Below are 19,621 nucleotides of genomic sequence, written 5' to 3'. Positions count from 1 at the left end.
GTGCCGAGTTAACCCTTGCCTTCTCGCCACGTGCCAGCCCCAGGGGTAACGGCAGGCAGAGCAGGCAGCCCCGTTCTTGGCCGACCGCGCTCTCGCCGAATATATAGACATATCAACACCTGATAAATGCTATGAGTTTATTTTCGAAGGTTATTAAGTACGATGTGTTCCAACAGCTTATGTCAGAAATGCATTTCAGGCCTCAACCTGAACTCTGAGCTTGATTTTACCTGTGTGGGACATAAAACGAGTTTAAAATAAAACACCTGCTCCAAAGCCATGCCTGGGATGAAGGTTGAGGCAGACACACGGAGTATCGCTGAATCTGCCTGGGGTGTGATCCACTGTACCCCGAGAGACTCCTATCGACTTCAGTAGCTGAAAGAGCTGTTATCAGGGTATCTTCTATGGGAAATGCAATTAACAGAGCTTTAAAGAGTGATACATCACTTTCCTTTCTACCCCAAGCCCCTTCCTTCTCCACCCACATCCTGACGACCTGCCGGTTGAGGTACATGTGCTCGTGGAAAAGCAGGGTGAGATAAAAGCCATACGGAGCACGCAGCAAGTCTGCCGGCGGCACGGGGTCCGACTCACCAGCAGCAACGACACCGGTGTAATTATACACGCTCCAGCACGATTTCCCAGTAATTATTCTGGAATAAAAGCCTGCCTATTTCTGTAAGAGCTTATGTCACTTGGAAAGCTGTTATAAATTCAGCTGGAAAAAGGGACCCTTATTCTGGGATAAGTGTGGTTAGTGGTTAGCTGGGAACGGGGCTATTCCTGGCGCTGCCATCGACCTTCCCGGTGACGCCGGGTAAGTCACCTCACCTCAGCGTGTGTCACCTTCTCCTGCTGCAAACCGGGAATTACAAACAAGGGCTTTCTCCGCACGCGGCGTTTTGGGAAGCTCCGTGACGCTGGAAAAAAGGTGTCAGAGGGTGACAGGCAGTCATTTAGTGGGACTTGGTGCTTTTTTACCCCCCTTGGAGGCATCTTGATAAAATTGTAGGTTGGGGAAATGAGGGATGTAGCCGGGAGCTGGCTACAGGGACTGGCTGAGTCGCTGGAGCCTGGGCCGTTGGCGTATTACTGGGAATACAGTGTTTTCCTCCCTGATTTTAAAAATAGTCTATTCTGTTCTGAGTTTTAGACCACACCCCTCGCTAGGGCATCGAAACCTCTCGGCTGCTGGTTTCTCGAGCCAGCCTCTTCCCGTGTGCAGCGTCGGGGTGCGGTACCAGCATCGATCACCCCAACTGCTGGCGGCTCTGGATGCAGCGAAGAGGTCGGGTCCTGCCCAGGACTGGCAGTGCTGTGCCTTTGGGCCTCGTGGACCAGAGGGGAAGGGAAATCTGATTCACAGCATTGTGTCCGTTATCCCTGCCTGATTTTAGCCTGATTATATTATAGCTGGTTCTGTGATCCCTAAGGTCCTTTACGGGAGTTCTGCTTCTGCCTTCTACTTCGCAGCAGCTTCTTGCGCAGCCTCAGAAACCCCTTTTGGCTCCAGCATCGAGCAAATACGCACGGTCAGAGCCGAGGATGCGGCTCGTTCATAGCATATGGCATTAAATTCATGCTGGAGATGGGGAGGGCTAGTTTCAAAGCTTTTTCTCATTTGCACAGGTAGTGCACGGTGGCTCACAAGCCAAAATTTGTCTCCTTTGCCGAAGCGGGTGCTGCCCATGGAGCAGACAGACCAGTGTGCTGATGCCAAGAGGTGAAGGCAGAGCCTGCCCCGGCACGTTCCCGTGACCTCCGTCCCTGCGCGAGCGCCGGAGCGGGGCTCACCGCCGCTCTGAATTGGGCTCCAGCCAAGGAGGCAGAGGGGAAAAAGCTTTTTACAGCCCATTAGTGCTCCCCAGAGCCGTTCAGCCCCTCTCGTAATAAAAGTGGTGGAAGCCACAGAAACATTAAGGCTGGTCTGCAGGAGATGCTGGTCTGCAGAAGATGCCAGCCCACCTCCCAGCTCCATGCTCCTTCCCAGTGACTTTGCTGGAGCCGCTGACCCTCCTGGCAGCCCCGGCTGCTGGAAGTCCCTCCGGGAGCACAATAACAAGCTGGTGAGGGCTGGTCCCCCCTCGGTCCCGAGCTCCCCTGGCAAAATGTGCATGGGAGGGTTCCAAGTGCAAATGTGTGTGTGCTAATGGGAAATGAATTGCCTCTTGCCCCGAAGCCTTGCAGCTTGAGGAAAACAACGCAGGGTCTAGGAATGACCTCATATTGCCTCCCAGGGAATGTTTTGCCAGATGAAGGGGGGAGAAGCAGCATCAAGACAGCACAATGTATGTATCTCTCTCCCTGTGTAAACATCCCTGTAGCTGCAGAAACCTCTTAAAACCCCAAATGAGAGGAGAGCAGCTGCTTTGATCTGTGGATGTGGTTGTTATTTTCTAAGTGCGGATCCGTTCTTTTTTTAATTTTGCTTCAAATTAAAAAAATGCCTGTTGTGATCTTTTGCTTTTATTTCTTGGCTAGGGACCGGAGCAGGGTGCAGTAAATTTTCATTACTCCCCATGTAACCGTTTCAGCATGGTCGACAATTCTTCGCTGGCTCTTCAGCGTCGCAGCACAATGGACCAAATCTTCTGGCCCTACGTGAAGCCAAAGCAAATGGATTTTGCCCAGAAGTGCGCGACGGGGAGTGGAGGCAGCGGGGAGGAGAGTCCTGCCACCACCTTCCCTGCCTGCAACGCTCACACACACACACACACACGTGTGCACACAGGGCTCGGGCGGGCAGGGTTGTCCCGATGTCTTTGAAGGGCTCCGGAGCGGACTCCCGAGGACGGATCCATGCCAGCCCCGCGCTGCAGCAGCAGGAGCTGGTAAGGAGCCATCGGGGCCGAAGCGCCGGGCTGTCTTGCAGGCGATTTAAGTGTGATTCATGGCCCTCCCTCCAGACTCCCTGTGTGATCTCGGGAACCTCCATCTGCCTGACTTTCCCCATCTGCGCGCCGGGCAGGGGGACGCCCTGCGCTCGGAGGGGCACCGCGGCGTGCGCAGCCCTGGGACCTCCATCAGCCCTCCTTCTGCTCAACCAGGCGGCGTGCTTTTGGAAGAAAGGAAGGCTATATGTGTGTGTGTGTGTGTATATATATATATTTTTGTTTAGGGAGTTTCTGGACATCAGCAGCTCACCCCATCCCCACTGCTTTGCTGTGGTGCTTTGCAACCCCGTTGGAGGAGCGAGACATGGGGCTCAGCCCCTTCGCTCCCTGTGACACGAGCGATGCTGCCGTCACCTGAGGACCTGCCTTCAAAGACGAGATCCATCCCCCAGTGCAAGGGACCAGTTTAACTGGGAGAACTTGGCCACAGACCCATCCGCGCCGAGGCGGTCTGGGCACGAGTGAGGAGTTTGCTCATCACCCTGTGCTGTCACGTGGCTGCCCAGTGTTTTGGCGTTTTGATTACACGTGATACTGTGCATTTAAGACTGGTTTATGGGTGTTTATACTAATGCTTAAACCTGTAATTTAGAAGCTCGCTTATAAATCAACTTCGCTGAAGGTCTTGTCCCTTGTGCCTTGAGATTGGTCTCCAGATTTAGAAGATGGGTTAGAGGGAAGAAAAAAAAAAAGGACTGTTTAGTTTTCCTCTGGTTATGATGATAAAAGATCACGGGATGGAACGCAAGCGTGTCCCGCTCCAAGGCGCGGCGCTGGGCACAGGGATCCGCCGGCGTAAGCGAACAGAGGGTTTCCATTTTGACTCTGCTTTTGCAACAGCCATAAGAGAGACTTGTGTTTATGTGGCAAATCCCAGCCTGGAAAGAAAAGTGGTGCCACGGCTGCCAAGCCAATGCTCACGGGAAGGTGGTGGTACCTCACTAGTGACGTCCTCTGCTTGTGCCAGGACATGGGCTGCAAGGACCAGAGCCCCTTCCCGCTCGGCACTGCACGTGAGGAGGAGCAGCCTTCATCCCCAAGACCTCCTGGCACAGACTGGCACAGGCAGGAGAGCCAGTAGCCTCCTCCAGCAGTGGTGCTGAGCGGGATAGCACATTCCCACTGGTGGGGTCATGGTCCTCTCCTGATACAGCCTAACGATGACACCTCTGCATTCAGATGCTTGTATGTAAAATTATTTTACAGCTTTACTAATTATTTCTGCACCTTTACCCCTTCCCAGGCTGTTCTGGAGCCTGGCTGGGCCAGGGATGCTTCTGCATTACTGGTTTGACTCAATGTAGCCTAACAAGGTCCGCTGTGAGTTACTGGGGCTGTTCATGTCAGTGCAAGTGCTCTTCCACTGGATTTCTTATCCAACTGGGCTATGGCAGAGCCAGCTGTCCCTGTTGACAAACCCTTTTTAGCTATGGTGGCCTGGAAGCTGCCTTGCCCTGAGCTGCCAGCCCAGGCAGACGAGAGCCACGCAGACTCCCCTGCCTCTGGGTTCACCTGCAGCCACCACGCAAACATGAATTTGACTGTTGGAGTTTTGTGTTGGGTGTAACGGGCATAGCTGTGCATCTGTCCTTCAGCTGATGCTGCTCTTCTGCTCCCCTGGAAGGGGTCTGGTCTGTATGGGTTTAGGATCCCAACGCTTTGCATGGGGGACCCTCTGGCAGCAAGCAGAGCTATGTGGGTGCGGGACGGCTCCGCAGGGCCAGGAGGGAGAGCCTTTGCCCTTGGCCTCTGCCTTTGGAAAGACCTGACGTGCGGATGAGCTCCTGGTTTCCACTCGTGCTGCTCTCCTAGGCCGGCTGCACTGCATCTGTCCTGTCTAAACCAGACCTGCTCTTGCAAACCTCCTCCCTCAGGGAAGGTTCCTGTGCCATGAAGGCAGCCCAGGGGTTATGCATTTTTGTAGGGAAAGCATACTCAGACCCAGGGGCTCCCCAGCATCCTCCCGTCCTGTGGCGATCCCTCCCTTCCTCTCTTCAGCGAGACGGCGGCGGGTGCCTTGGCTTAGCTGAGCATTTTCCATCACCTCCAGCCCCCTTTATTGTATCTTTAGGGGTTATTAGGACAAAAGGGGATACGAGAGGGTGCAGGGGCAGCACAGTGGGCAGGGTGACCCTGTGGGCAGGGTGATCGCTGGGGCCCTCAGACCCTGCCTCCATGGACAGGTGGAATCACCGCACACCTCCCGCCCGGCCCCACTCCTGGCTCCCAGTCTTATCTCCCGCTGCAATTTCCTGGCTGGCGAAGCCTCTCCTGACTCAGGGAGCAGAAACACCCCGGAAGAGAGATGGTGCCAGCAGCTCCCAGCACAGGGACAGTCACGGGGTATGGCAGAGGGTCCCCCTGCACCCCTGGGATGCCGGCTGCAGGGGGCCAGGCTGCGAGACGCTCCCACAAGCAAACAAAAAACCCCTGAATATTTCAGAAAAGTCTTTGTCTTCCCCCCTCCACCCTTATTTCCAGTCCCCCCTCCCCACCTCTTCCTTGCAAACAGCAGAGCTGCTCAACAGACCCGCTTTCCACCAGCCCAGCACCCCAAGATGCTCCCGCAGCCGTCGAGCCCAGCCAGGTCATGCCATCTGCAAACTCTTTTTTCTTTCCTTGTATATATATTTTTCCTTCCCTTTTTCTTTTCCACCCGTTTCCTTTTCCCATGCCATACGCCTCCCCCTGCCCCCCCCCCTTGCCACCACCCCAAGCCCTGGGCTGGCCGAGGGGCTGCGAGGTGCGGGGTGGGTCTGGGGGTTGCGGGGGGCTTTGCATTGATGCATTGATCGCCCATGGTCTCTGCCTGACCTCCCTGCTCCCAGGGAAGCAGTCTCCATGGCTACTGGCCCTTCTCCTCCAGCGCAGACTGTAAATTCCTGCAGGCAAAGCCCAGCCTTGGGGGTGCGAGGGGGGGAGCCGGGAAGGAGTAACCAAAGCCAAATAGAAAGAAAGAAAGGCTGGGAGAAAAAGGGCGTTGCTTGGATGGGGCTCTCCTTTCCACTCCCCTTTCTCAGGTCCCCAGCACCAGGGCAAGGCGCCTGCTTCCCCCCTCCAGCGCTGCTGCTCCTGCTGCTGCTGCTCTCTTGCAAAACTGGAATTGGCTGGGATTATTTAAGGAAAAAAAAAAAAAAGAGAGGGATCAGAGCAGCCGCCAGAGAGAGGGCGATAGAGTCCACTTTCCTCCAACTGCCCTGGGTCTCCTTCCCTCACTCTCTCCTCTTTAGCAACACCAAGAGCCCCAAACTGAACCCAGAGCAGCTTTTTCCATCAGTTCAGTTCCCTTCCCTCCCTCTGTCTCACACACGGCAAGAAGAGAGCCCCTTCCTCCTCTTGATTTCCCTTCGCATGCTCAGCCTCTTGTTTCCTTTAAAGCACTAGAAATCCCCCCTTCTTGCCCCCACTCCTCCATGCAGACTGGGATTGCAATGGGAGCTTTGCAGATTGCTGGATTTTCCATCCTTTTCTTTCTCCTCTACTCTGGAAACACGCTGGCAAATAAAGCCAGTCAAGGTAAGAGAAAATCTTCCCAGCTCGAAGGTTTGCTGTTTGATGTGTGTATTAGGCAGCCGGACCTCCTCTTTAGATCAGGGATTTTATACGCAGGCTGGAGAAATTAGCAGCAGTAACAACAAATAGTGGAGGGGATTTTAAATGTTGCTTGCAGATATTCTTGCCTGCTGCCTTCGATTGGGGTCGGGTTTTTGTAAACTCTTTAACGAGCTGCATTTCTTACACTTTTTTTTTTTTTTTTTTTGTGGTTCGGACTCTTTATCTCAAGGCAGGGGGTGCAGAGGCAGAAAATTAGGGTGGGCAAACAAGTCTGCACCCATCATAGGGAAAGTGCTGCTGTTTGGAGGGGTTGGGGGCGGCTTTTCTGGTTTTCGGGTTTGGGTGCCTGTGAGATGGGGATAACACCCACGGCGGTGCGGGCGAGGAGGGCTCGTCTGGGGCTGGGTTGGAGGGAAGGGTCGGCGGAGCGGGTATCTGTAACGCCGGGAGGTTGCATCTGTGTTTGTGTGTTTTACATCGGGGCCGGTTGTATCTCAAACGTTGTGCTATAGGGGTGTGGGCTGCAGAAAACTTTGGGTAGTTGAACACAGCAAAGCCTGAAAAACACGGGAGCTCTTTCCCTATCTCTAGGACCGAGAGGTATGTCCCATCGGTATCAACTTCAGGCTTTTCTGTTTCACCGCTCCCGTACTGAGCCAGAGTTTCTCCTTCACAAATGTACACATGTAGCTTTATGTATGGTCTATCTATACCTTAGGTTTTGTATAACACCTCTATATTTAGCTCGGATTTTTCTCTATACACACGCGCAGGAGTGCGTGCGCACGCACAAACACACACAGCCCTATGTGCGTGATCCTGTTGGCTGCCTCGAAGGGGGTTTTTCTCCTTAATTCACCACCCTCTATACAATCTGTTGGTTTTTCTTTTTTAATTCATAGCATTTAACAGTATGTAAGATTTATCAAAACCAGCTTTTGGCTCTTGCTATTGTAGTAGCTGCGTGTTTATGCATATAGCGAGATTAAATAGAGTGTGAATGAAATATAGGAGCGCAGGATATAATTAAAGATCTCTTGTAGGCATTAGTAATAAGTGTATTTCAGCCACGCGCATGGTCGCCCCGAGCCCTGTCACCGACAAAGTTAGAAGGAATTTCAAGGCTATTGTCTTATCTGGCTTAAAGTGTTTAAAAACAATAGGTGGCTTTTCAGGAGGGCAGTCTGGGCAAGCACGGCGGAGATTTTCCAGGGCAAAGGTTCGGTAAGAAGGCGTCCAGCTTCGCGTAAAGCTTTATGATTTAGGCTTAGAAAGGAATGCTTAGGTTTTTATCCCCCCTCAAATTATCTTGAGTGTATGCATTGCTTTCATTTCTTATCATAATATTTATTTATTAAGGCCTTTTGGTTTCCAGTTCCATTTAAGCCTGAGCCAGAATTGCATTAAAATAGCAAAGTAAAATTCCATCGTGCAGAGACTTGACAGATCCCTTCGGGGAAGGAGAGGGGTGGAGTGGGGGTGGAGAGAGGTGAGCTCAATCCTGCGCCGGGGTAGATCGCCCGCCGCACGCCCGGGACGGTGCTGGCTCCTCCTGGGCCCCGGCGAAGGCACTGAGCGGACCCAGGGGTTCCAGCCGCTCTGCAGCCGGGGGGGTTTGGGATGGAGAGTTAATCCCCAAAGCTGCTGCCGCAGGGTCCTGTGGGGTGGGGAGGGGGAGGCGGATGCGGAGGGGTGAAGGTTGGTGCCCACAGGGATGCTGTGGGATGCGAGGGCTGTGGGCAGGGGTGACCCGGTCCTTTTTGGATGAGGCTGAACCCATGGACCCAGCATCACCGATGGCAGATAAAATCCATGCTTTTCCCAGGAACCCACTACCGCCTGCTTTTCTGCATGCACAAGCATCGCTGAGCTCCTTGAAGCCACCCTGCGCACGTGGAGCATGTTAGTAGAGTATTTCTGAAAAGCACTAGGCATCCCCCCAGCATCTTCTGGGTGATGCTCCAAGGGTGGGGTGCACACCACCCCTCCACCCTCACCGAAGCCTTTGCCCTTTCGGGGGGCAGCCGCCCTCGCCAGGTGACTGTCATGGGCTGGGGATGGCTCCTCTCCCGTCGGATGGGCTTGTTTTGCTCTGATAACATCGCACCGTGGGTAGGGCTTGCTGGCTTATTTCTCGCGCTGAATTACCCCGGAAAGTTTAGTCTGTAGGGAAGGAAGGATTTAGCAGAGCCATCCACCGGGCCTGGAGGGTGTCTGCCAGAGGACCTGGCTGTCTGCGGCATTTATTGGGTCAGTTTAGGGCTAGGAAAGCTTTCAAGAGAACTGACAATATAAATCCAAATAGCTCCGGGGAGGCTCCCGACATGTGCTTATCTGGGATGAAGTCTCACTGCGATCCCCATGCCAAGCTGCTGCCGTAGCCACAGCTCCCCTCATTGTTGGACAGGTGATGCCACCCCCAGTCCCATCCCATCGCCCGTCAGTCCGTCTCAGCCTGCCAGGCAGAAGACCCTGTCCTGAGCTCCCGCTCTCAGTGGAGCAGTGCCGTTGCCCATCGTCTGCCAGCATCGGTCCCTCCCTGTGCCCTGGGGAGGATGGAGCCCAAGGGCTGGCAGATTTGCACCCTCCTCTTGTACCAGGCAGCGCCCAAACCAGGCCTTGTCGTGCTTCCATAACTGGAGACACGTCACAGGCTCCACAACCTTTTCCCACAGCCGAATTGCACGTCCCCTTGGACGGTGCCAGGGGAGCGGGGCTGGGAGGGAGACGCAGCATCTCCCTGGGGACCCCGGCACCCCGGTTTGCAGCCCCTGGCGGTCCCACAGCCCTGGCCACCCACCCAGTCCTGAGCGGGACCGCAGCCCCAGCCCAGCTCGATGGTCACCTGCGGGTAAAACCAGCCCTTTTGGCTGGTGCCATGCGGCCGCCCAGGGACGGAGCCACCATCCCGCGCGAGGGGCTGGGTTCGGTGGGGATGCACCTGCAGAGCCTATGCTGCCAGGGATTATTTTTTTATATATATATATTTTTTTAGGAGTCTATAAAATTTTCCAATTGCAGCGTGGAGATGCTGTTCGATTCCCCTCCCATCTCTGCCGAACCTCCTCCCCCTTGGCCTCCGCTTTCCTCCCTCTCATGCATTCACAGTGTGCGACTGTTGTGCCTGTCCCCTCCACCCCTCTGAAATATGAAATGTAAAACTGTAAACATTTCAACATACAGCAGTTCAAAGGAGATCTTTGACTGAGGGCGTCTAACATGCCTGTACTGAGATTAAAAAGGGGAGGGGGGGGTAGGAAGGAGGGAAGAAGAGTTTTTTTGTAACTGCCAACGGGAGTATAAATATTCAGACACCTCGAGTCTTCCAGCGCAGAGATGTATTGCTGTCTCCAAACTGCTCAGGAGTTTTTATTTTTTTTTCTTTTATTTTTATATAGATTTTTCCTTTGCAGACGGTCGCACTGGAGTAATCCATTTAGGAAAAAAATATGCATGAATAACCTTAACCTTCACTTTCAAAATTATAAGTCCCCCGAGAGGCTTTAGGAGAAGCCTGGGATGGCAAATAAAGTTTGCTCTGTCTTGCGGCGCTGAAGGAAGCCCAGCCGGCCGTGTTTCGGCAAGGCCGTCTTCCCCGCCGGAGATCTTGCGATTGTTGCTCCTGAAGCTGAAAACAAACAAACACATATTTTTAAGGCAAGGCTTGGTCAGCCTGATAAGCCACAGGAGGAACAACAGCAACGACAATTCCCCAGGGAGACAAACACGCTCTTGGCCTGGAGCATCAAACCCTCCTTGGAGAAACTGAGCCGACGGGACCGGGGTTGGCACAGGGAGGTGGGACGGGGCAGGGGCAGGGATGGGGAGCTCAACACGGCCCTGCCTTTGTGGGAGTGGGAAGAGTCGATGTGGGGAGTAAAAGCCCCTTTTGGGGCGCTGCTGGCTTTGGGGAAGCTGCACCCAGGGTGAGGGGTGCAGAGCGGGGTCTGGGCATGGGACGATGGGGTCACCAGGCTGGGAACACCCCCAGGTCCTCGCTGTGACTGGTGGTTCCTCGCCCTTCATCCGTGCTCCATCATTCTGCAGGGCCAAGCACTGCGGCTGCATCTACTGCGTCCCACCTGCTTTCGGGAGAGCTGGGGGGATGTGTGGGGCGTTGGGCTCCCGCAGCGGGGCCGGTGCAGGGGTCTCCATTGCACGGTGAGATGCAGACATCCCCTCTGACCCGACCCGGGTGCGGGTACCCACCCAGGGCCGCCGGCACGGCATCCCTGGCACGGCACCCCCATCCCAGCAACAAGCCGTCGCCGAGCACCTGAGTCAGGGTCTTGAGTTCAGATGATGCACCTTTGGCCTATTTGCAAAAAGCCACCCCATAGAGCATCTTCCTCCCCTCTCACCAGCCCCCGGCCCCCATCCTGTCCCGGCAGGATGCCATCGGCCGCACCGGAGCCGCCCACAGCCGTGCCCTGTGCCCGTCCCGGCGCAGCGCGGCACGAGTCGCCCTTGCGAGCTCCTCAGGTGAACAAATGATTAATAAACTGCACCACAGTGTCTGAGGTGGTTATTAATACCCTGGTAAAAAGAGCTACTGAAGTTATAAAGCTTTAATTTGGCATTAAGGCCAAGTGGAAACTCCACGTATCTGCCAACAGCTACACACACATCCCTATACAGACAGGCTGTTAATATATATGCCTATATAAAAATAGAGAATAAAATTAATTTGAAAAAAAAAAAGCTGAAGCGCTTGCAGAAGAGAGAAAAAAGACAGTGGTTTTGTTAATTTAGGGGTTTTCTGGCAAGGGTATAGGGGTTTTCTTTTGCTGCCCTGTCTTGGCCCACTCCTCAAATTTATTGGGACTTTCAGCTATGGATAAAACCATCTTTTATTATTTATTATTTTTTTTTAAAAAGCACAAAACAAACAAAATAAGGAAGTGAGAAAAGGGCCTCCATCCAGGCTCTAAAAATATATGAGCTGTTGCTTTATCCCCCCTCGCCGTCACGTATCGCTGGTGGCGTGATGCCGCAGGGCAGGGCGCAACCGTGGGACCCGGCTGCCCATGGGCTCTGCCACCGCCTTCCCCGCCGGCCTCGGCCAAAGCCCTTTGCCTCCCCAGTGGGTGCGCGCCGGTCCCGGGGGGCTGGCGGTCCCCCCTGCTTTTGGCACGCTCGAAATGGCAGTGGCGTTGAAACCGTCTGCCTCCACTGCCTTTGAAATGGAGAATAAAGCTGCAGCTGGAGCGGAACGGGGCCCAACAGCCAGCGCTGGAAAATCCCACCCACAACGGAATAAAAAACATCGCCCGAGGCGCGGGGCGAGCGCCGCAGCCTCCTGCCCTTTGCCGCAAACCCCCCGGCACGGCGTGGCGGCGGTGCCGAGGATGCTCTTGCCCTCTGACGAGCCCTAATTAGCCCAAAAGCGTGGTGGGACGGGGAGGTGGGGCTGGGCAGGGAGCGGGGGCCGCCGGACGTGAGCGAGACCTCGGGTCCCCGACGGGACTCAGCATCCGCATCAGAATTAAATCCCCCGCCTGGTGCAAAATCCCTCCTGGTTCTGGGGGTTGGGGGCATGATGCGCCCATCTGCACCATCCGGTTTGGGTCCATTTCAGGCAACTTTGGGTGAAAAAGGGCATCTTTGATTATTCGTGCAGTCTGCAGGGGGACCTGGCGGGCAAACCCCGCAGAAACCCCACCGGGATTTGGGACTTGGACTTCAGAAGGTCCCCCCAAGCCAGGGGTCAAGCAGGGTGCACCCCAGCGAGGATTTTGCAAGAGCAAATAGGGACGGGAACATCAATAAGGATTTTTTTAAAAGAATCTTCTCTTTGCTTGGCTTGAAAATGAGATCCCTCATGCCTTGGCGGCAGCTGGAAGCACCTGCAGCGCAGCCGCGGGGCCTTTTTTTGAATGGAGAAAGTTCTCCTGAGGGAAAAGCGGGCTGTCCCGACGGCAAACCTTCCCTTTCGTGGGAAAACGCCGCTCGCGCTGACAAAAATGCAAAAATTCAGTTTTTCAGAAGGCTTTTTTTTTAATTCACTACATCATTTCTGAAGGCTACTTCTGAGGAGCCAAAATTTCAGCATTCTGAAATTAGGACTTTTGCCAATCTCGGGATGGCTCCTGGGGTGCCGAGGAGGGTATTTATTCACTCTTCCCACACACACACACTTTTTTCCCCCTTTTTTTTCCTTTTTTTTTTATAATCCTGTAACCTTTCAGGTTGTCTCCAGCTTTGGAAAAATTACGGAGTGGCAAACTTATAATGTTTTCTTTTGTACTTTTGCTGCTGTGTAATCTTTCCAAAGTTAGAGAAGTTTTGAAGTTACAGAATGGAAAAAAAAAAGATAGAAAAAAAAAATTATACATGTGTGAGTGGGAAAGGCATTGTGTTCAGCGCCGCGCAGACGTTGTTCATTGTCTTGAGTTTGAGGGCGCAGGAGGAGAAAGAAATGGAAAACAAAATCCCCAGAAAAGTGAGATTTCTGGCAAAAGGCTGGGAAAGTGCCAATGGTGTGATGTCCGATGGATGCGTCATGTTTTGGGTGTTTTTAGGGGAAGGAGATGGGGGTTGGTGGTTGATCTCTACTCTTTGGCTGCTGGTTCCCACCTGCACATGAGGGTGGGTGCCCGCACCCAGCAACTCTCGCCTTGGGACTATCAGCTCGGAGCATTCAACCGCGGCTGATGGCCTGGGGGGTGGGAAGAGCCAAGGGCAGGCTCCAAACCGCACAGGGTCAGCACCAGCATTTGCAAATTCAGTAGATCTTTGGTTCAGCGTTGTTCCCTCCCGCCACCCCCGCAAGAGCCCCGGCGAGGGATGCTGGAGCTGGCGGTGAAGTCGCTGTGATGCCGAACGGCGCTTGCTGGAGATGGAGGCGCTTCCTCTTGTGCCGAAAGGCTCTTTAAGCCTGAAAACGTGGTCGGGAAGGAGCGAGCTCCGCACTCCTGTGGCTTTTGCAGGTTTTTTTCTGCCAGTGATTATTTGCACATGCTTTTCTGTTTGTAGGATGGGGCCTTTGCAGGTGGGTCAGGGGTGTGGTGGAGCGGCCGTGCCCCGGGGCAGGGATGGGGTTTGCAGCCAAATGTGAAGTTTGGCTGGGAAGGAACCGAACCTGAGCCACGCTCAGCTCCCCGAAGGAACAGCCCCCCGAGCCCCTGCGGGACCCCCGGTGCAGGGCGGGCTGTGAACCTCTCCCTGGGGATGCCGTCGGGTGCTGGGGTGGTCGCAGCGCGGCGGCACCGTGGCCGGTGCCGTGGGTGCTGGAGGCGATGGTGCTGGCCAGGAGCGGGGTGCCGGTCTCCTGTGCAATCCCTCCGTCATCCCCGCCGCGGTGGGTCAGCCTCCAGCCGGTGATTAATGGCCCAAGGGAGGCTGTGGTGGCCGCGGGCCATGGCTAATGTCAAATAACAAATATGAATGCGGGCTGTAAATATTTATACAATGCGCAGGCACGTGCCGCCTCCCTGGTGCAAAGGCAAAGCTCTCCTCCCCCCGGCCGGGTGACTCACATCTCCCGGCAAAAAACCACCGGGGTGGCCGGGAGAGGGCTCGGGCCAGCGGTCCTGTGGCCGTGGCCCCTGTCCCGGCGGGGCTGACAGGGCTGCCTGCCCGCCCGCAGCTTGCAGGGATGTTTCATGTCTTTGAGGACGTCCCAGAGCACTTCTGTTCTTGGGGTTGCTGAAAAGCAGCTTTTTAAAGGCAGCTTAGAGCTTCGCAGCCTCAGGCTCCTCTTCACGGGGTACAGGGAAGCTGATGGGACCCTCAGATCCCCCTCCCCTGGTGGGACCCTCCCCATCCCCACAGGTAGTGGTGGAGGTGAGCACCCCCGGGAGCAGCGCTGATGCTCCCCACATGCCAGTGGAGTCAGAGTGGGGAGCCCGGGGTGCTCTGGGAGCCCTGCCCACACCCGAGGGGCTGCGGGTGATGCTCAGCTCCCGCCTCCCCCCTCCCGGGGCACCCTTACGCCACTGCCAGGCATTCACAGCCAGAGAGCGGGATGTGCCCATTCCAGGGCATCACGTCTCCCTTACTGCCTGTGCAGGGAAGGCAGAGAGCAGCCAGGTGAGCAGCCTCTTGCTCATAAACCTCCGCCCCACGCACTCGAGGCTTCTCTGTTTCCCAAACACCATTAAAACCTCCGCTCCGGCAGCCTTCTGCCATGGCAAACCCTTGGGCATCACCACTTGAGGCCATCACCAGCGTGTGATGCTCTGGATGTGATGTCCCAGGTACCAGAGTGCTGACTCCCAGTTAAGTGGGTTGAGGGGCAAAGGGGGATGAGGGGGAACGCGGATTTTGCCTGTGCCCCTGAGGAAGCCTTGATGTTTTTCCCAGTTCTCCCTCCTGCTTCCCGCTCCCGGCTCCCAGGTTTATTTAATGCGGTCCCTGCTAATTCGTGCACATTCCTCCGCGCCTAAGAATAGAAAGCGATGACGATTATTTGGGTGACTGGTCGGCTCAGGAAATGGCTAATTGGAGACAGAGGCTTTCACCTCTGCCTGGGCTGGCTCAAGCCTGGACTACGGGCCCCTGAGCGGTGTTTCTACCATCAGACTCGCGGAAGGGAGTCTCAGGGTGGCTTGCACGAGAGCGGAGACACAGGCAGTGCTGTTCGGGAGTGCCTGCTGCTCCAGCACCCCATCCTGAGCCCACGACCCATTGCATCAGGGCTGGGTGTGGCAAAGCTGCTGAGGAGCAAAGCAGCAGCGTTGCTCCCTCGAGCCTTTCTGGTTCACATGCGGGTTGAAAAGCCAGAGGGCTGCTTGGTTTCATCGCCTTGGGTGATGGCTCCCACGGGGAGGCGGGAAGAGCTCCCCCCAGCTCTCCCCATCGCTCCCTCCGCCTCTCCCCTTGCAGATGTCGACGAGTGTGTGGAGGGCACCGACAACTGCCACATTGACGCCATCTGCCAGAACACCCCCAAGTCCTACAAGTGCATCTGCAAGTCCGGCTACACCGGCGACGGGAAGCACTGCAAAGGTAGGGGCCCGCCACCGCCACCGGAGCCGCAGGCCCTCTGATGAGTGACAGCCCGGCAGGTCGGAGGCAGGCGGTGGCTCGTCAGCAGCGTCCCCTGCCCTTGCAAAAAGGCTGCTTCTTTACCCCAGCGTTTTGCAAACCTTTTATTCCCCTTTTCTGCCCCAAACTCCCAGCCTGTTGATGCTGCGATGCACGGGGATGGAGAGGAGTGTGACTGTCCCTGCCGGCGGTGGTGGCAGCCGTCGTGCTCCCTCCCCTGCTCTGCGAAGGGCTGCGTTCACAAGGCCGGGGCTGCCCAGGACCAGGAGGGTCACTTGGGGCTTGTTTTAAACAAAGCTGGGCTTTTTTAAACTGTGGGATTTCCAACCCAAAGGCTGCAAAACTGGGTTAGCAGGTAAAACATGCGAAGCTTAAAAATAGGTGTAGATAGATATAGGTATAGGTATAGATACAGATATAGGTATATAGATACAGATCTAGATACAGATGTAGGTGTAGGTATAGGTATAGGTACAGGTATAGGTATAGATATAGATATAGATATAGATATAGATATAGATATAGATATAGATATAGATATAGATATAGATATAGATATAGATATAGATATAGATATAGATATAGATACAGATGTAGGTATAGATATAGATATAGATATAGATATAGAGATATAGATATAGATATAGATATAGATATAGATATAGATATAGATATAGATATAGATATAGATATAGATATAGATATAGATATAGATACAGATGTAGGTATAGATACAGATGTAGGTATAGATACAGATGTAGGTATAGGTATGGATCTATGCAGCTGAGTGGGGCATGGAAATAAAATGGGGTCCTTGGAGGAGAGGCACCAGGGAAGCAGGAGCAGGGCAGGGGAAAATTCCCAGCTGTGCTCAGAGAGGGTCTGGGGTTGGGATGGGCTGAGTACAAACAGCAGAGGGATTAAAGCACGCTCCGGGCACGGCAAGGCTTCTCCATGGAGACAGGCTGTTCTCCCACTGCCGTCGGGAAATCCCCTGTGATTCCCAGAGCACTTGGCAGGTCTCCGTGCTGTGCCAAGGCTTTAAGACATCACGTTATCTGTAGTCCAGGGTCTAGACTGTGGAGGACAGGGGGTATTTTTGCAGGGTGTGGAGGGATGCTGCAGGCAATAACAGAGCTGGGGACCTGCTGGAATAAGCAGAGACCCCAAGGCACAGTATCAGCCAGGTCGCAAACGCGCTGGAGATGGGGAGCAGCACCCGTGCAGTGAGTTGGCCGTCCTCAGCCAGGGCAGACCCGCAGCTCTCCCGCCCTCCTCTCTCCGCAGATGTCGATGAGTGCGAGCGGGATGACAACGCAGGCTGCGTCCACGAGTGTGTCAACATCCCCGGCAACTACCGCTGTACTTGCTACGACGGCTTCCGCCTGGCGCACGACGGCCACAACTGCTTAGGTGAGGGACCAGCCGCTGGCACGCGCTGGGGTGGGATGCTGGCGTGTTGCAGCCGCTCGGCAGCTCTGGCACCTTGGGACCAGCCTGCTGGCTTTCTCTGCCGGGCACCTCCCAAGCTCTGGCCCCCCGAAACCCATTGCAGAGCCAGGGGACCATGGTGGCACTCCCAGGGCAGCAAGCCGGCTCCAGACATGTCCCATGCCGTGATGGTTCGCTGGGGACAGGATTGCTCCCCATTGCACAGGGGTGATGCTGAGGGAGGATGCTACGTGCTGGGAAAAAAACTTGCTCCATGGGTCTATCCATAGACTGGCAGAGGTTGGGGTGAGGCAAGACTGGGAGGGTTGGGTTTGGGGATGCTGGGCACGAGCCACAGCCTCCCTGCAACCGCATCCTGCTGCGGCGAGCGGCCTGGCCGGCAGCTCTGCTCCGCTGCCGAAAGCGGGACCAGCCAGCGGTGCTCACCTAGGCCCTGCCGCTCGCTCCGCTCGTGCTTGAGGTCAGCACTGCACCTGCCAAAATAGATGAGTTAATAGCAAATATGGTGGGGATGGGAACCAGTGAAGGGACTGGGTAAATAATCCCGGGGCCAAGACAAACCCGGCATCTGCCTACGGAGCGGCCGTGCATCCTCCCCGCCACTTCCCACTGCCCCAGACTCCATCCGGCCGTGGCAAAGGCAAAGCTCCCGGCAGAGCCCCGGGGCCGGCTGGGCTGCCTGTGCCCCGGCACCCGCTTCCGCCCACGGCACCCGCGGGTGGGATCAGGGGGCACGGGGCCGCCCGCCTTCCCTCTGCCTGGAGCTCATGCTATTTTCTAATTAGTGTCTGCAGAGGGGTCATTAGTGAGCTCATCACTAGGAGGAGGAGGAGGGGGAAGGGATTATGGACACATACGCTTTGCATTAACCACCATCACCGGGATCTTTGCAGCCTCCTCGGAGAGAGGGGAGATTTACACAGCTGGGAGGAGGTGCGGGTGGGCGGCTCTGCCTTCCTCTCCCGGGGGAGGATGAGCCCGAGGAGAAGAAAGGAAAGCCGGGCTTGGCGAGCCACAGACGTCATGTGTTTACAGAATTGGGTGGGAGGAGATGGAGGCTGCTGGGGAGCAGCCGGGGGAGGGGGGGACCTGGGGGGGCAGTCCCAACTCCCCTCCTTGAGCCTCTCCTCAGCTCATCCCAGCATCTTGGCTGCATTGCTTTGCTGTAGGGATGGTGCAGGTTTATTCTCTGGAGCCCATTTTGTGATGAGGATGTCAAGACCCGCTGTGCTCCGGCTGGGTTTGCTCAGCAGCAGCTCTCGGGGGGGACAGCAGGGATGAACCTCAGTAGGTTTTTCCCCATCCTCCTTTCCCCCCATCCTGACTGTGCTTTGCCCAGCCCTCAAGCATCCCCTCTTAGCCAAAAGAAAAAGAAGCAGCTCAAAGCAGAAGGTCATGCCCAGGCTTTGCTGGCACCGCGGGCAGCGACCGAGCCAGAGGTGGGTTGGGGTGCATGCCCGCCGGAGCCAGCCGGCCCCCCCCATCGCCCACCCCGAGCGACCTTTTGAACCAGGACAGGAATTCAAGCCCCCGTCCTGACACAGGGCCTGCTGGCTTCTGCCCATCTCCGTTGCATTTAATAAAACAGGTATTAGAGCAGCAGAGTCTTGTTTCAGCCATCAGGTTTGAATGGCTGCCTCCTCATTTTTGTGCAGAGCTTGAAGAAGAAGTCGCAAGACGTTAAGCCCTTGTTATAAGTGGAGGGATTTGAGGAGAGTTATTGGCATCTGCAGGATATAGCTTGGCTGGGACAAGCCTCGGAGGAAGCTGCAAGCCTCCTGCCTTCACAGAGGATGCCCCTTTTGTGTCTGGCTGCAGCCCGGCTGTCAGCCCTAGCCTGCCCCATGGGCACCCTGGTGTGAGACGGTGTTTCCAACACCTCCTTTCCAAGGCAGCAGGTTTGTGGGGTTCTCCCGGGCTTTGCTCCTGTGGCAGTTCCCAGCTGGAGCTGCAGGCCTGCTTTGATTTCTGAGCATCCCCCAGGGTTGCAGCATCCCCTGGGGCTTGCCTGGGGCTGGGGCACAGTGCAAGGCACCCGTGCTGCTCAGGCATCCGTTTGTCCATCCATCTTTTTGCCCAAAAGCAAGGGGTTTCGGTGGGTGCCATGCTGTGCCACTTGCAGAGGGGAGCGGTGCCGGGGAGCTGGGAGCCCCCCCGGCGCGAGCCGTCGCCAAGCCGCTACGCCGGCGTTTCCAGCAGCCGATGCTTGGCAGGGCTCAGCTTTCCCTCGGCCGCCGGCTCTGCAACGCTCGCGTTCACGGGAGGTTTTCTTTGGCACAGGGCCCCTCGCTCCCCGGTCCGATGCTGTCACCCGGCCCCAGGACCGCGGGCAGAGGTTTGCCTCTCTGCCTGAGCCCGGCATCGTGGTCGCTCTGACACCTCGGGGCACTGGTGGGTTCAGCTTGGACCACTGTCCCCAAAAACCCTCTGGAGAGAGCAACGGGCCATTGCTCTTCATTAAATGAGGGATTTGCAGGGGATAGGGCAGGAGCAGCCCAAGGCCAGGGCATCACCCCTGCCATGGGTGTGCGCTTCGAGCCCCTTCCAGCCTTGGTTTGTTAAACCAAAACAGGCACGAGGGCAGCAGAGCTGCTGGGGATTTGAGTCTCCTTACAAGTAATTATCCCCGCTCCAGGCTAAGGTTTCCCAGCTCCCCCTAATGAAGTGCAGGCGTCCCCAGCCGGTGACAGGCTCGGAGGGGCTGGGAGCAGGGGGTGGCTGCAGCTGGT

The 19,621-nt window shown here is 55.7% G+C and overlaps 1 protein-coding gene across 1 annotated transcript in view; it reads left to right on the top strand.

Moving 5' to 3' along the window:
* Positions 1–5,594: 5,594 nt before the first annotated feature.
* Positions 5,595–19,621, top strand: part of SCUBE3 (signal peptide, CUB domain and EGF like domain containing 3) — a 39,438-nt gene continuing 25,411 nt past the window's right edge. The window contains exons 1-3 of the mRNA XM_064472061.1: positions 5,595–6,413; positions 15,279–15,401; positions 16,728–16,853. Coding sequence (XP_064328131.1) covers positions 6,311–6,413; positions 15,279–15,401; positions 16,728–16,853 — 352 coding nt within the window. The 5' untranslated portion in view covers positions 5,595–6,310. The remainder of the gene's footprint in view (positions 6,414–15,278; positions 15,402–16,727; positions 16,854–19,621) is intronic.

This window comes from Phalacrocorax carbo, chromosome 23 (genome assembly GCF_963921805.1).
Source record: "Phalacrocorax carbo chromosome 23, bPhaCar2.1, whole genome shotgun sequence".
NCBI lineage: Eukaryota > Metazoa > Chordata > Aves > Suliformes > Phalacrocoracidae > Phalacrocorax > Phalacrocorax carbo.
This window is presented reverse-complemented; position numbering and strand designations above follow the sequence as displayed.